The following is a 14,667-nucleotide window of genomic DNA, read 5'->3' as shown; positions in this document are numbered from 1 at the left end:
AGTTGCTCAGTCTTGTCCAACTTTTTGCAACCCATGGACTGTAGCCCATCAGGCTCCACTATCTATGGGATTCTCCAGGCAAGAATACTGGAGTGGGTTACCATTTCCTCCTCCAGGGGATCTTCCCAACCCAGGGATCAAACCACGTCTCCCATGTCTCCTGCATTGCAGGTGGATTCTTTACCCGCTGAGTCATCGGGGAAACCAGACTCTCTTAAAGTCAGTGCCAAATGCAGCACCGAGACCTTGGGTAGAATCAGAGATGGTGAGGGAGAGATCGAGTCCCATGTGGGCATCATGTTAAGGGAGGTCTCTGGGTCTGGAGACCGGGGAGATGGGAGCCTGACCTCTGGTTCTCCTGCAGGAGCTTCTGGATCCGGTTGGAGATGTTCTGCTCTGTCTGCTTCAGCTGCTCCTGCAGCCGCCGGCGCTCTGCATCCAGGAAGCGCTGGTGCTCGCTCAGGCCCTGCTCCAGCCGGGACTGCTCCTGCGGCAGGACAAGCAGAGGTCTGGGGTCTGCTGGGACCCCTTCAGGTACCACAGAGCAGCCAGGGGCCCAGGCCTGAGACCAGGTTTCCTCTGTCTTGCCAACTCTGTGTTGACTTTGGACCAAGTCCTCCCCTTGCTAGGCCTCAGGGTGTCCATGCACGGGAGGAGCCTGGACTAAGTGATCTGTATGGATGACCCCTCCCCAGCCCTGTGTCCTGGAGGGTGGGCCTGAGAGAGGTAACCCCACTGCCTTCCCACATCAGAGGGACCTGAGTCAGGAGTCAGTCTGAGTCAGGAGGCCCCTGGCAGAGGAAGCAGACAGGCCTGACCCCACTTAGCCGCTCACGAACCTCCTTGACCGTCTGAAGGATCTCATCTTTCTGGCTGTTGCTCTGCTGGAGGAGCTGGGCATGCTCTCGCTGCCCGAGCTCCAGGCGCCGTTCGAACTCAAGTTTCTCCAGCATCTTCTGTTCCTGCAAGAACGGAGACCCTGGTGATGCTGTCACAGGCTCTGGGGGGTTAGGACGTGAGAGCTGCAGGGGATGGGCTCAATCTCTCCGAGCCTCAGTCTTCTCATCTGTAAAGTGGGGACATCCTCCCACCCACCAAGGCTGGGTGAGACTGTGGGGAGGTGATATACGTAGGGGCAACCATTACTTCACCCCCTGACTTAGGGCTGGAAGAGCTCATCTCCTCAAATGTAACAGTTGAGATGTTTAATGAGAAGAAAAGTGACAGAGGACAAAAGACATTCTCTTACCTTCCTCTTCTCATAGTCTGAGAACCTATTCTAGGAGACAAAAAAAAATATAGTGGTTAAGAGAAGGTGGGCAGCAGGGGTTCTCACTGGCCCAGAATCCCCAGGCAGCCTGACAGCCCTCAGATTTGCAGGTCCATCCAGAGGGACTGCCTTGGAACGCTGGGTAGTGGGGGTAGGGGATGAAGGGGCTGGCTGTCTGATAAAGGGTTCTGGATGGTTCTGACGGACACCAGGGTTAAGAATCACGGGGCTTGGCTTAAAGAGCTTCAAGTCTTAAGTTCTGGGGATGCAGCTCAGAGAAGGCATGGGTGTTCCAAAAAAGAGACCAAGAAATGGGTGTCTGACTCCTTGTACGTCTGCACAGCACAGCAAGCTACCAGCTCCAGCCCCCAAAACAACAACAAATGCACCAAGGTGTGTGTGCAAGTTCCTGCAGAATTGTTCAAAAGAATGAAAACACTGGAAATAACTCCAATGCCCATCAGCATGCTATTGCTAAGTCACGGTTCATCCACACAGTAGATTATTACACAGCTGTCGAACGACGGGGCAAACGTGGGCGCAGCTACAGAAGGGTGTCTGCCAAATTTCACTGTCTGTACAGTGCAATTCCTCTCTTGTAAAAGCACCACCACCAAAACTCAACTCCCAGCTCTGGAGGGGCTGAGACAAAAGCCACGAAGGAGAGCCATTCATCAGTTCACGGCGACTGCCTCCAGGCGCTGGGACTGCAGGGTAGGAGGGGAGATGCTCACTCCGTATATTTCTGTATTGTTTAGATTTATAACAAGAAGCATGAATTACTTTTGTAGTCCAATCAGCTCATGCATGCGCACACACACACACTTTTTTTTAAAACCAGCCTTTCTATTTAGTTATCTGGTTCTGAGATCAGGATCAAGTGTTGGAGCTATAAAAGCAGCATTCTATAAAGAAATAAGATTTTCCCTATGCTGAGGTAGGAGTAAAATTTAAGCTTATCTTTAGTTATATAGATAATACCTGACTATATTCTCCTTGTAAAAAACTAAGCAAGGCATATAAAAGTATCCATTGACCACTCCCAGGCCTAATCCTTGTTCCCTCCCACCCTCCCTAGCCCTGCTCCCATGTAAATATCATTATCAGACCTAAGTCCATGCATCTACCTATCTACAGTTTGTGCCTTTAGAAAAAAGAGATACGTTTGTATGTGTTTCCATATATAAACATATTTTTTAATGAAGGCATAATTTATGTACTGTAAAATTTATCTTTTTAAAGAAGTGTACAGGTCTATGAGTTTTGACAACTGCATACAGTCGTGTGACCATCACCACAATCAGATGTGAAGCCTAGCTGGCTACAGTTGGTGCCCCCTCCCAGCCTCAATTTGTGGGCTCCCGTAGAGGAGCATACGGGTAGGGGGTGGGGCGCTGAGGTGGTTTCTGTCTGGCCTCACCCTCAGAGGCACTCTGTTACTGTGGGCAACCCTTGCTGAACTGCTTCCTGCAGCCCTGACCTACTCTAGGTCTCCCCCAGGGACCCAGGGGTCCACTTTCCTCAAGCTCCATCAAGCAGGGCGACAGGAAGCAAATCCTTTCTTAATTCTTCATGTAATTAGAGCTGTGGTTGTAATGGAGCAGGCCCCTGTGGGGCCTTCCCAGGACAGATTCCCTCCCCCTTCACAATGTCCTCCACCTGCCTCTTGTCTGAAGAGATTTTAGCCAAAGAAGTAACTTAAGAGAAATGAGAAAACACAGAAGCAAAATAGTCAAGCAAGACAAAATAATTATTTAGCCATTAAACAAAGGCAAGAACCTTTAGTTCCTCCTCAAAGGCTACAGATAACGTTCTGAGTCGTATTACTCAGCTGTTTTGCAAATACTGAAACCCCCACCAGGTGGAAGAAATGAGCTACATGATGACCAGACTGCAGCCATGACATAAACTGCTCCATCTCACACAATTCCCAGAACTGGCCTCAAAGAAATGGTAACAAACCGACTCTGGAGTTACAGATAAACTGTACCCAAAACGATCAGGATGGTGCTGATCAGGCAGCTGGACGACCAACTTCAAGATGATGCTCCGCACACAGCCCCCTCCTCTGCCTCCACACCCCTGAAACCCCCCCTTTAAAAACCCTTTGCCCCCTGACCCACAGTGGGAAGTTGGTTCCTGGGGACGTGCATCCAGCTTCTCCACAGGATAACTAGCTTCCCCAGTAAAGCTATCCTTCCTTTCAGCCAACACTTGTCTTTCAGTGTTGGATTCTTGAGCCATGAGCAGCTGAACCCAAGTTCAGCAACACAGGTTCTCCCAGGAAATGCACAGGGCGCTCTGAGAGCTTCCATAGATCTGACCTAGGCTGCTGCATTGTGGAAAGCTTCTCAGAAAATGTAATGTTTCAGCTGGGAACTGAAGGATGAGACTGGAGCAAACGGGCGTGGAGAATCCAGCAGAGGGAACCCCCTATTCAAACACCCCAGACATTCAGGGACAGAGAGGAGTGGGATGAAGCTGGTGCTGGTGAGCTGGTGCAGTGAGGCCGCCTAGGAGGCCTTGTGAAAACTTCTACACATATCTGCTTGGCTGAGTCACTCAGCTTCTGGGATCTCAGCTCCCCAACCAGGGATGGAACCTGGGTCTCGGTACTGAAGGCCCGAAATCCTACCCACGAGGCCACCAAAGAAAGAATCCGCCTGCCAAAGCGGGAGACAAGGGTTTGATCCTTGGGTCAAGAAGATCGCTTGAAGAAGGAAATGGCAACCCACTCCAGTATTCTTGCCTGAAAAATCCCATGGGCAGAGGAGCCTGGTGGGCTACAGTCCATGGAGTTGTAAAGAGCTGGACATGACTTAGTGACTAAACAACAACAAGACTACCAGAGAACCCCCCGCATGTCCGTTTGAAGGGAGGTAAATTCTAGTTTGATGGAGAAATCTGGGGGCCAAAGCTCTGAACACACCTGTGTGCGCAGAGCCCTTGCGCACACACCCTGACCCTCGCCCTCCCCGCCGCCCACCCCACAGGCCAGCAGGCGGTGCGCCTTACCTGCCACTCCTCCTCCTCCCTGCAGAGTCTGTCCGTGGGCCCGTCGGGGCTGTCCAGGGAGTTCTCAGCCCCATCCTGCTCCAGGACCGGCAGCAGGTACTGAGAAGGGGGGTAGTACTCCAGCCCCGACTCTGCGAGAGACGGACACAGGCTGACCAGGAAGGAAGGAGACCGCCTTGCAACCCAGAGCAGTCCACTGCTCCCCTCCGATGCTGGCCCTCCTGCACTGCTCACAGGCCTAACGCCTGGGCCATAAATGTGGCAAGCACTCAATAAGCGTCAGCTGAGTGAATAAATCTTCCTGCCCCCTGCCTCTTTACCATCCATGTGAGAATGAGGAGATGAAAAATGCCTGAGCTTCGTAGAGAAGCCTGGGTTCAAGACCCAGCTTTATCCACAGTTTCCTGGGTAGCTGCCTCCTGTATATTTGAAAGGATTCATACACTTTCCCCATTTGGCCTTATTCTTGCTGATTTATAAGTGCTCTTTACATATGATAGTTAATAACCTTGGGTCTATAACATATGTTGCAGCTATCTTCTTCCAGGTGGTAACTTATCTTTTGAACTTTTTAATTTTGTTTTGTGTGCATGCTCAGTCATGTCCGACTCTTTGCAATGCCATGGACTGTAGCCTGCCAGACTCCTCTGTCCATGGAATTTTCCCAGGCAAGAATACTGGAGGTGGTTGCCATTTACTACTCTGGGGGATCTTCTCAAGCCAAGGATCAAGCCAGGGTCTCTTGCATCTCCTGCAATGGCAGGCAGATTCTTTACCATTAGCACCACCTAGGGAGCCTGTCTTTTTAACTCTGATGATAGTATCCTTTTGAGGTAAAGGTTAGATTTTAATGTAGTCAATGTCATCCTTTTTCCCCTACCCAAGGATATAAATAGGCAATTCACAAGAAATACTAAAAGTGGACAGTAAACATGTGAAAATGTATTCTAATATTCAAGGAAATGACATTAAAATAATAATGTTGTCATTCAGTCACTAAGTCGTGTCCAACTCTTTGTGACCCCATGGACTACAGCACACCAGGCTTCCCTGTCCTTCACCATTTCCTGGAGCTTGCTCAAACTCATGTCCACTGAGTCAGTGATGCCATCCAACCGTCTCATCCTCTGTCACCCTCCTCCTCTTGTTTACCCATCAGGTTCAGGTCAGTTCAGTTCAATCGCTCAGTCGTGTCCAACTCTTTGCGACCCCATGGACTGCAGCATGTCAAGATTCCCTGTCCATCACCAACTCCTGGTGCTTGTTCAAACTCACATCCATTGAGTCAGTGATGCCATCCCACCATCTCATCCTCTGTCATCCCCTTCTCCTCCTGCCTTCAATCTTTCCCAGCATCAGGGTCTTTTCCAATGAGTCAGTTCTTCACATGAGGTGGCCAAAGTACTGGAGCTTCAGCTTCAGCATCAGTCCTTCCAGTGAACACCCAGGACTGATCTCCTTTAGGATGGACTGGTTGGATCTCCTTGCAGTCCAAGGGACTCTCAAGAGTCTTCTCCAACACCACAGTTCAAAAGCATCAGTTCTTCAGCGCTCAGCTTTCTTTATAGTCCAACTCTCACATCCATACATGACCACTGGAAAAACCATAGCTATGACTAGATGGACCTTTGTTGGCAAAGTAATGTATTTTCTTTTTAATAATCCATCAGGTTAGAAGACTTTTAAAGATCTCACCAATTGTTAGCGAGGCTGTGGGGAAGAAGAGTCCTCTCAGATGCTCCTCATGGAACTTAAACCGATGGAGCCTCTTCAGAGGCAATACAGAGCGCCTGTCCCTGTCCACCTACCAACCCTGCTTCCCTACAGGGGATGCTCCCAACATGCCAGGGAAGTGTGGGTTAAAGCGTTCGTTCCAGGGGCAAATGGGAAACAACTTCCAGTGGTTCCACTGGGAATACTCTACAGCAGTTTACAACAAACAGAGCCCACGTCATGGGACAGGAAAGGCCCGGGGCCTATTCTTAAGTGAAAAAGGTAGGGCATAGAATCGCCTGGTGCAACATATTCTGTGGGTTTTTGAAAATGTTTTTAAGACAGCAAAACCAAAAATTTTACAGACACATTTAAACCTGCTGTGCTTATTGCTCAGTCGTGTCTGAGTCTTTGTGACCCCATGGACTGTAGCTCGCCAGGCTCCTTTGTCCATGGGGTTCTCCAGGCAAGAATACTGGAGTGGGTTGCCATGCCCTCCTCCAGGGGATCTTCCCAACCTAGGGATCCAACCCAGGTCTCCCACACTGCAGGCGGATTCTTTACCATCTGAGCCATCATACTTCCTCACGTGACAATCATCTTTCCCTGCTTCTCCTGCCAGATCTGCAGAGCTCTGGGCAGGCAGGGACCCTCAGCTGCCTCGCTGGCACAGAGCAGCCCCAGGGACCATGGTTTGTGCTCGCTCAGCAAAGGAGGCGGGCTGCCTGGCTTTACCTTTGCAGAGGAACTGCTGAATGGCCTCAGTGCCAGTGCCGCACACCTCCTGCGGGGGGTAGACCATGGACGACACGTCGAGGCTCAGGGTCTGCAGACACAAGGAGAGCCCTCTTTATCTGTCGTTCGCTTCACTGCTCAACATAATCAAGACATAAGATCTTTAAAGAGGTAATCAAGTTCAAAACAAAGTCACCAGTCTGGGCCCTAGTCCAGCATGAACTGGTGTCCTTAAAAGATGAGGCAATCAGGACTCAGACCCATTCCAAGGCAGGAGGATGGGAGGACACAGGGAGAAGACGGCCATCCAGAAGCCAAGGAGAGAGAGGCCTGAGAAGAACCAACCCCACCAAGACCTTGATCTTAAGGCCCCAGCCTGGGGCGCTTTGTTAGGACAGCCCCGGGAGAAAACACAGTGTCCCAGGTGGTCGCCTTGCTCTCCGCCCCCAGCTCTGACAATCACGGTTTCTGCAGCTCTGAGCTGAGGCTGCTCCCTCCCTGCCAGAGCCCTCCAGACACTGCGCCTTCCAACCACATTGCCTTCCAACCACATTGGCTCCCCTGCTCCTCCCTGAACACATCCTGGGCTTTCCCACCTCCTGCCTTTTCCCGAACTGTTCCTCCACCTGGAATGCTCCCATGAGCCCTGTCGACTTCTCCAAAGGTTTCTCCTCTTTCAAGATCTGGCTCAAACACCATGTCTTTCACAGTGTTAATGAACCCATCAGGATTCAGCATGAGCTTTTCACTCTACTAGGAATATGCTTTGCTGCCTCCATTATGACAGCAAGTCACCTAATTACAGTCATTCACACTGTTCTCTCTGTGAGCCCCTGAGGACCTTGAGATCTCCATGACCCCTGTATCCTGTGACCAGGGCAGGCCTCCAGGAATGTGGGAGGGGAGCAGCGGGCAGGCCAGGCAGGCCCCCAGGCCAGAGCACGGCCCACCTACCTCCAGGGTTCGGACGTGCGCCAGCATCCGGGGCAGCCTCTGAATCTCGTTCTCACTGATGTCCAGAGTGCGCAGGCTCCGAAGCTCCCCCAGCGTGTCTGGCAGCTCCTTCAGCCTGTTGTCTGGAGGAGTCCCAGTGGCACAGCTCAGCACCCCACGGCCCCTTCACCAGCTTCTGGCCTGACACCCGCCAGGACTGGGCGGAGGTGGGTGCCTCCCTCTGAGCCTGGGGTATACCCCGGCTCCATGAGGAAGAGCGGTGGAGTTTCAATGACCCAGGTTCAAGTCCCTGCTCCACCACTTATGAGCTGAGTGACTTTGGAAAACTGATTTGACCTCCCTGGACCAGTTTCCGCATCAGTAAAATGGAGGTGCCCACACTATTTGGCCTTATAGGAATACTGAGGGATTAAAACAGATGATGCATGTGAAAAGGTGCTCAGCACAGGGCCTATCACACGAGGCACCTATCACAGTAAGTGATTAGTAAACTGGGTGCTATTATGTTCATCACTATTTATATGTTACAAATGGGTAAATTACGGCATCCTGTGCAGAAAGAACTGAAGGAAAAGAAGAAAGAAGAGAGCTGGGGGTACAGGGAGGCACGTGTTAGAATTTCGGCTCAGTCACTACCGCACTGGCTGGTCTTGAGCAAGTCATAGCTCTCTGAGCCTCGTTTTCCACATCTGTAAATTGGGGATAAGACCTTCCTCTCTCACACACTTGTGGCACCCCCGAGTGTGGAAGCGCTCCTCACTGGGTGGGAAGGGATACTCAGAATAGCTCTCACCCAGTCAGTCCACACTCTCACCATCCATCACCCATGGTTCTAAACACGAACGATAGAGTCTTGGGGGCCTTGCTGTCAATGCCGTCTGTTCTCCTCCCTGTAAGGCCCCGGCCAGGAGGAGCTGCAGGAACCCTCCAGACAGTTTGAGTGACACGTGGGGGCTGGCTGCTCTCATGCTCAATGGGTCCCAGGACAAGCACCCTGAGGACACTAGCCGGGTCAGCTCAGAGCAGACCAAGGGTCACGTGGACAGGGGTTCCTGGCCCCCTACCTTTCACATTGAGGGTCTGGAGCTGGATCAGGTTCCCAATGGAACGTGGGAGATATGTCAGTTGATTCCTTTCCATGTTCAAGACCTAAGAGAGAGGGAGAATGCCGTGAGAAGGCACACACACAGACAATAATGCCTCCCCCTCTTCTGGCCAGGCATCATCCGGGCACCACACCCACATCTTTATCTCCTGACAGCCCTGTGAGGAAGACACCAGTTGTCACGATCCCATCTGAGAGATGAGAAAGCTGAGGCTCAGAGTGGTGAGGTCCTGTGTCCAAAAGGCAATGCTAGACTTTGAACCTGGTTCTTGCTGAGGCTGTACCATTTATACTGACCACAAACACCTGATAATAAGGGGATCCAGGTGAGGGGGCACGTGATGAAGCCTTGTTATCCTGGAGTGAACAGAAGGAAGCTGAGCTGCATCCAGGCAGTGGGACCTGCCTGAGGCTGCAGGGCCAGCAGCTGGTGGAGCGGGGATTGAATCCTGGGCTGATAGGTGGCACCGTGAGGTGAGCGAGGCCGCCAGGATGATACATAAAGTAACCATTAAAAATAAACAGATATGATGGGAAGGCACGCACGTTAAAAATAACGTGGCAGATGAATATTCGATGAACCAAAGGATGGCTGTAAGTTATTCTTATCAGGTATCCAAAAGTTACAGAACAGTGAATGCACCAATTATACAAAAATTCGTGTGTAAAAAAGGACGGTCCGTCCTTCTCGGTGAACTGGGGATGATGCTGACATGTGTTCACAGAGGGGCTGTGAGCAATTGATTGACGATGCAAGTGAAATGCTTAGCTTGGTGCTGGCATGCAGCGGGCGCTCGATAAATGCAGGGGCTGCCACTGACAAGAAGCGAAAGTGAGACACTGAGCCAGAGAGCTGAATTCATCACTTGGAAATGGTGGACTCACTGGGCGCTCTTTTTCTGTAAAGGTGGAAGCTAATGATGCAATCCCAACGCACATGCCAAAAATTCGGTGGAGAGATGCCCACAGCCCAGACTGCAAGGCTGACGCCACCCCGGGCATCTCAATAGTAAAGGCGGAGAAGCCAGCGGCACCTAAGCCCTGGCTGGAGCATGACCAGAACATTCTGGGTCTGTGTGGCTGCAGTTTCTTACTTAGGGGGTCAGAGGTGGGTTGTGTCTCCTGCAGCCATACCTGCAGGGCCGTCAGCTGCCCTATGTCATCGGGAAGGGCTGTCAGCTGGTTATCATGAAGATCCAGAACCTGCAGAAGGGAAACAAGTGGAACACCCGAAGTCCCCGACTGAGAAAGCCCCCGTGATTTCAGGCTCCAGGGAGACAGGGTGTGGTGGGGGTGCCTCCATGCCTCTGGTGTTCAAACCAAGAGTACTAACCCCTTCCTCCCCAACTAAAGGACCACTCCATCTTTTTGTTTTTTTTAAGTATTATACCATTTAATTCTTATTTATCCAGTATGTGTACATATTCATGTTGAAAATTCCTCATGGTCTAGATATATATTTGCATAGTAAAAAACTACCAAATATGCAATAAAATATTGATAGCAGTTCTCTAGAGTGTGAAATTATGTTTTTCCTTATGCTTAACTGTATTTGCTAATATTTTAACAATGAAAATGAGCAAAATGGAGTAGGATATATATATATATATATACATATAAAATACATATATATGAAATATAAATATACATGAATATGAAAGCTTTTTAACGTTATCTTTCTTCTGCTTATAAAAATAAAGCGTGTTGGACCAGAACAATAAAGAGAAGTAAGAACTACCCCTAGTCCCTACACAACAGCATTAGCCATAAAAATCACTTTGATGCCTCCATTGCCAGTCTACACTGCCACGTGCATACCCTCGGTCACAGCTCAAGTTTATGGGGAACAGCCCGGGGGTCCTGCCTTCTGTCCACTGTGATCACGTCCCAGCCTCTGTCCTGGGGGAGCTGTCGGGAGGAGTCACTCAGCTCACCGCGCTTCCACGCACTGGCCACACGGTGCCTGGCGTGCCTCCTCCTGCTTCCTGTCTGGGCCCATCGGTCTCCCTGTTCTCTGCCAGTTCGCTTGCTATGAGTTTATGGTTTGCCTTTCCACCTAGTGCGTAAGCTCCCTGAGGGTGGGGCTTGCAGCTGGTTCTCTCTGCAACCTCACTGCACACAGGCCCAGACCATGCTGATCACGCCCAGAGTCCCGATGACGTGAGGCACGTCTGGCATAAACTCTGAGAGCCGAGACGTGACGGGAGGGGCGTGCTGGCTGCCCCCTGGGAGCAGGGCCCCGGTACCTTGATGGTGGCGAGACTCAGGAGGCTGCAGGATTTAGGGAGCAGGGAGGTGAGCAGATTCGTGTGGACGATCAACACCTGCATGGGAAAGAGTTTCAGCATGTTAGGCTGAAGGAGAGCTGCAGGGAGGGGGGCTGGAGGCGGGGCAGCTGGCGTACACTAGACACCAGCAGTCAGCCCAGCCCAGTGCTCTCTCCTGTGGACATCACAAGCGACGTCTCCAAACACGGGAAAACCAGATGACCTTAAACTCTGGAATCTCAAGACTGAAAGGGACCTCAGAGGTCTAATTCTTCCTTCCATCCCGAGAAGGGATCCCCATGCAGCTGTCCCAACCTTAATGTCCCTCAGCTTCAGCAGCATCTTGTGGAAAATGTCGTTGATGTTGTCTAGTCTCTCAGTCGTGTCTGACTCTTTGTGACCCCATGGATTGTAGCCCACTAGGCTCTTCTGTCCACAGGATTCTCCAGGAAAAAATATTGGAGTGGGTTGCCATTTCCTTCTCCAGGGGACCTTCTTGACCCAGGGATTGAACTCTGCATCAGCAGGTGGATTCTCTAGCACTGAGCTACCAGGGAAGCCCCTTGTGGAAAACAGAGAATGATAAACTCCTGCCTCTGAGGGCTGCTAACAAGCTAACAGACAGAAAGCACTCAGCCCAGGGCTGGGACATGGTCGGACGCTCAATCAGAGTCACATGCTACTATTTTTGTTAGGCGTTGACACCTGCATGGATACTTCCAATGTCAAGCCCACTCCTGTTGGCATAGAACGCATTTTAGCTACCTGCTCTTAGACACTTCGTTTAGAATACTGTTACCTACCTGCATTCAAGGCTGCAATGCCTTTCTGAAAAATCATTCATTCCACTCTTAACCTTCCCTAATTGACCAGGATGAAATGAGTGTGATTTTTACTGTTAATAACAATGTGGGTATTCAGTGTCCACTATGTGGCAGGCACTCTACTCAGGCCATTTACATCTTTATCTCTACCTCCCTGTCACTCATTTAATTCTCAAAATAGCTCTGCGAGTGGAGAACGACGGATGTCTTCCTTTCACAGATGGAGAAACTGAGATGTAAGAGTGTAAGGAAGTTGCCCAATTCAGGAGGGGCCCAGCCAGAGCTGCCTGATGCCAGGGCCTGCTCCCCTGTGAGGACACCTGCTGCAGGTGGAAACTGTGCCATTCAGAGAGAAGAGGGACGTCTACGCCAGGATCCCCACCTGATTTCAAACAAGCAAACATGCCATGAATACTTTTCTGAAAATGTAGATCCGTCTCACCTTCTTCTGCAGAACTTTGCATGTTGCAAAAGCCCCAAATGGAATCTAAGATAAGATAAAGAAGAATCAGTGCCTCCCCTCCTGCCAGTGTTTAACCTGTTGAGTGGCAGGAAGAAGGGGCAGGAAGTGAGTAAGTCTAAGCCCTGGGAAGGATGGGAGGAAGCCGCACCAGGTGGTCACCCCCTCCAATCAGCTGTCGGGTGACTTCCCCAACTACCCACCCCATCCCCATCATGAACTCTGAGGGGCAAAGGACAGATCTCTGATGTCCTACAGAGAATCCCAGGCTTTCCAAAGGCCTCAGGAATCTGTGGGTGCATTTTCTGGACTCTGTGACTCTTGAAGACCATGCTGAGGCCAAAAGATCATCTCGGTTTTCTTTCACAAGAACAAAAGCTAAGGAAACATCTCTTGACTAGAGCTTCTGGCCTCTTAAAAGTCTCAGTCCACATCTATCATTTCCCAGGGACAGCAAAGCCAGAAAGAGAACAGATAAAACTTCAAAAGCAGAACACCAACCACCCCACTTTACCTCGGAGAGTTCACATTTAGAGATGTCAAGAATGTCATCTGCTCCAGCTTCTTTTGCCTAGGGATAAAAAGAATTAAAAAAAAGCCGGTGGGGGGCAGTTTCCAGGACTTTACTGGTAGTCCAGTGGTTAAGACTCCGTACTCCCAATTCAGGGGGCTGGGGTTCAATCCCTGGTCAGGGAACCAAATCCCACATGCCACAACTAAAAGAGCCAGCGTGCCGCAACTGAGACGCAGTGCAGGCAAATAAATAAATAGTTTAAAAAAGAAGAAGAAAGAAAAAGAAAAGGGTTTGAGCAAAACATCCTTCCAGGGTGGACAAATCAGGCAAAGAAACATAGGATTAATGGCTTCAAAGAATCGCAGACACCCTCCTGGTTCAGCTAGTCCATTCTGAAGGTGCACCAATGATCCTGGCTTTAACTGGGCTTGAGGTCCAGCAGGGAAGAGTGTGAACAAGTCACACCAAGCGTGGTCAGTCTGCAGAGGGGAAGTGCAGCGTGGAGCCCTGCTGCCTGGGGCGGAGGTAGAGATGGGCATAGACTGGGAGGAAACCCATTTCCCTCACCAGACACATCTGGTACTCCAGGCGTTTCCGAGCCTCATCGCTGGGTTTCCGCTTCCGGAAGAAGAGTGGCATCCTTCCTTTTTTTCTAGAGCGATCTTCACCACACTAGGGCGGAGGAGAGGGGTGAGGGCCTGGGGCATCTGTCACCGCCCCCCAACACCCTGGACAGAGCACAGTAACAAGAGCATGGAGCTCATCTGCTGGATTATATGCTCCTTGAGGGCAGGGCCATGTCCATCTTGACCATCCGTGCCCCAAGCCTGGCACAGCAGGTGCTCAATACCATTTGTTGACTAAACAAGCAGCAGCAGGATGTGGGAAAGCACAACAGCAAGCCAGGTGACCTGTCTTTGAGCCCACATTTGCCCCTGACCCACTGTGAGCCCCTGACATACCCATTCCCGTTCAGGGCCCCCATCTCTCCTCCAGGTTAGACAAGGGGGTTGATCTGGAGATGTTTCCTCAGGTCCTCTTCAAGGAGGCTCTTTGAGGACTCTAAGAGCCTTGGCTAATGAATCACTTCTAACCCCTGAAACACTATCAGAGTGGCATCAGCAAACCACCAAATGCTGCATGGCTTTAGCCAGCTCTGTCCTTGATCCTGGGGAACTCAACTACATTGTAACCAAAGAGGTTTCTGAATTATCAATAAATAAAAATTCAAAAGCAATTCTCAGGTAATTTGCCACTCTCCCAATTATTATGATCCCATTTGATTCTCACCAAAGCCCTCTTTATAGTAACAAAAGTGATGCTCATCAAGTTCAGCTATCTGGTTCCAAACCAGTCTGGAACCTCTGCTCTTTCAAGTCCTGATCCCGTGGAGTTTGCCCAACTCCTTGGTGCTTCAGTAACTTAGCACACACCGAGTATACACTGTCCTGAGCTCACTGCCTGCCCAGTATCAGAAAATGTCAGCACTTGATATGGAACATCAGTGGGTCAGGATGCACTCATACACAGAAGCTTATGGTTAACAGCATGGACTCTGGGATGATTTTGTTTAACTGTTTTTGAATCCCAGCTCGGCCACCCACCAGCCATGTCCGCTTGGTTCACCTCTCTGAGCCTCAGTTTCCTCATCTGTAAAGTGTGAGTAATATAATGTTCCCAACACCTGGTTCTATTTGGAGCCAGTGATTTCCATATTTGTAAAGCCCATAACACAGTACCTGGCAGTGTTAATCACATACCACCACACACCTAACAAACATTTATTCAGGGCCTAGGACAGTAGAAAGAG

The 14,667-nt window shown here is 50.4% G+C and overlaps 1 protein-coding gene across 6 annotated transcripts in view; it reads right to left on the bottom strand.

Annotated features, from left to right (window-relative positions):
• Positions 1 to 14,667, bottom strand: part of LRSAM1 (leucine rich repeat and sterile alpha motif containing 1) — a 34,033-nt gene that overhangs the window by 18,327 nt on the left and 1,039 nt on the right. For 3 of the 6 annotated variants that reach the window (XM_055541197.1, XM_055541198.1, XM_055541196.1), the window contains 12 exons: positions 13,425 to 13,529; positions 12,858 to 12,914; positions 12,326 to 12,370; positions 11,039 to 11,116; positions 9,927 to 9,995; positions 8,752 to 8,836; positions 7,688 to 7,809; positions 6,734 to 6,824; positions 4,286 to 4,416; positions 1,250 to 1,279; positions 840 to 962; positions 348 to 487 (listed from right to left, as the gene is read on the bottom strand). In XM_055541197.1, coding sequence (XP_055397172.1) covers positions 348 to 487; positions 840 to 962; positions 1,250 to 1,279; positions 4,286 to 4,416; positions 6,734 to 6,824; positions 7,688 to 7,809; positions 8,752 to 8,836; positions 9,927 to 9,995; positions 11,039 to 11,116; positions 12,326 to 12,370; positions 12,858 to 12,914; positions 13,425 to 13,496 — 1,043 coding nt within the window. In that variant the 5' untranslated portion in view covers positions 13,497 to 13,529. Of the gene's footprint in view, positions 1 to 347; positions 488 to 839; positions 963 to 1,249; positions 1,280 to 4,285; positions 4,417 to 6,733; positions 6,825 to 7,687; positions 7,810 to 8,751; positions 8,837 to 8,930; positions 9,056 to 9,926; positions 9,996 to 11,038; positions 11,117 to 12,325; positions 12,371 to 12,857; positions 12,915 to 13,424; positions 13,530 to 14,667 lie in introns of those variants that run through there. The other 3 variants (XM_055541200.1, XM_055541199.1, XM_055541201.1) reach the window with 3 other exon arrangements.

This window comes from Bubalus kerabau, chromosome 11 (genome assembly GCF_029407905.1).
Source record: "Bubalus kerabau isolate K-KA32 ecotype Philippines breed swamp buffalo chromosome 11, PCC_UOA_SB_1v2, whole genome shotgun sequence".
NCBI lineage: Eukaryota > Metazoa > Chordata > Mammalia > Artiodactyla > Bovidae > Bubalus > Bubalus kerabau.
Note: the sequence above shows the minus strand (reverse complement) of the source record. Positions and strands in the feature narration are given on the sequence as shown.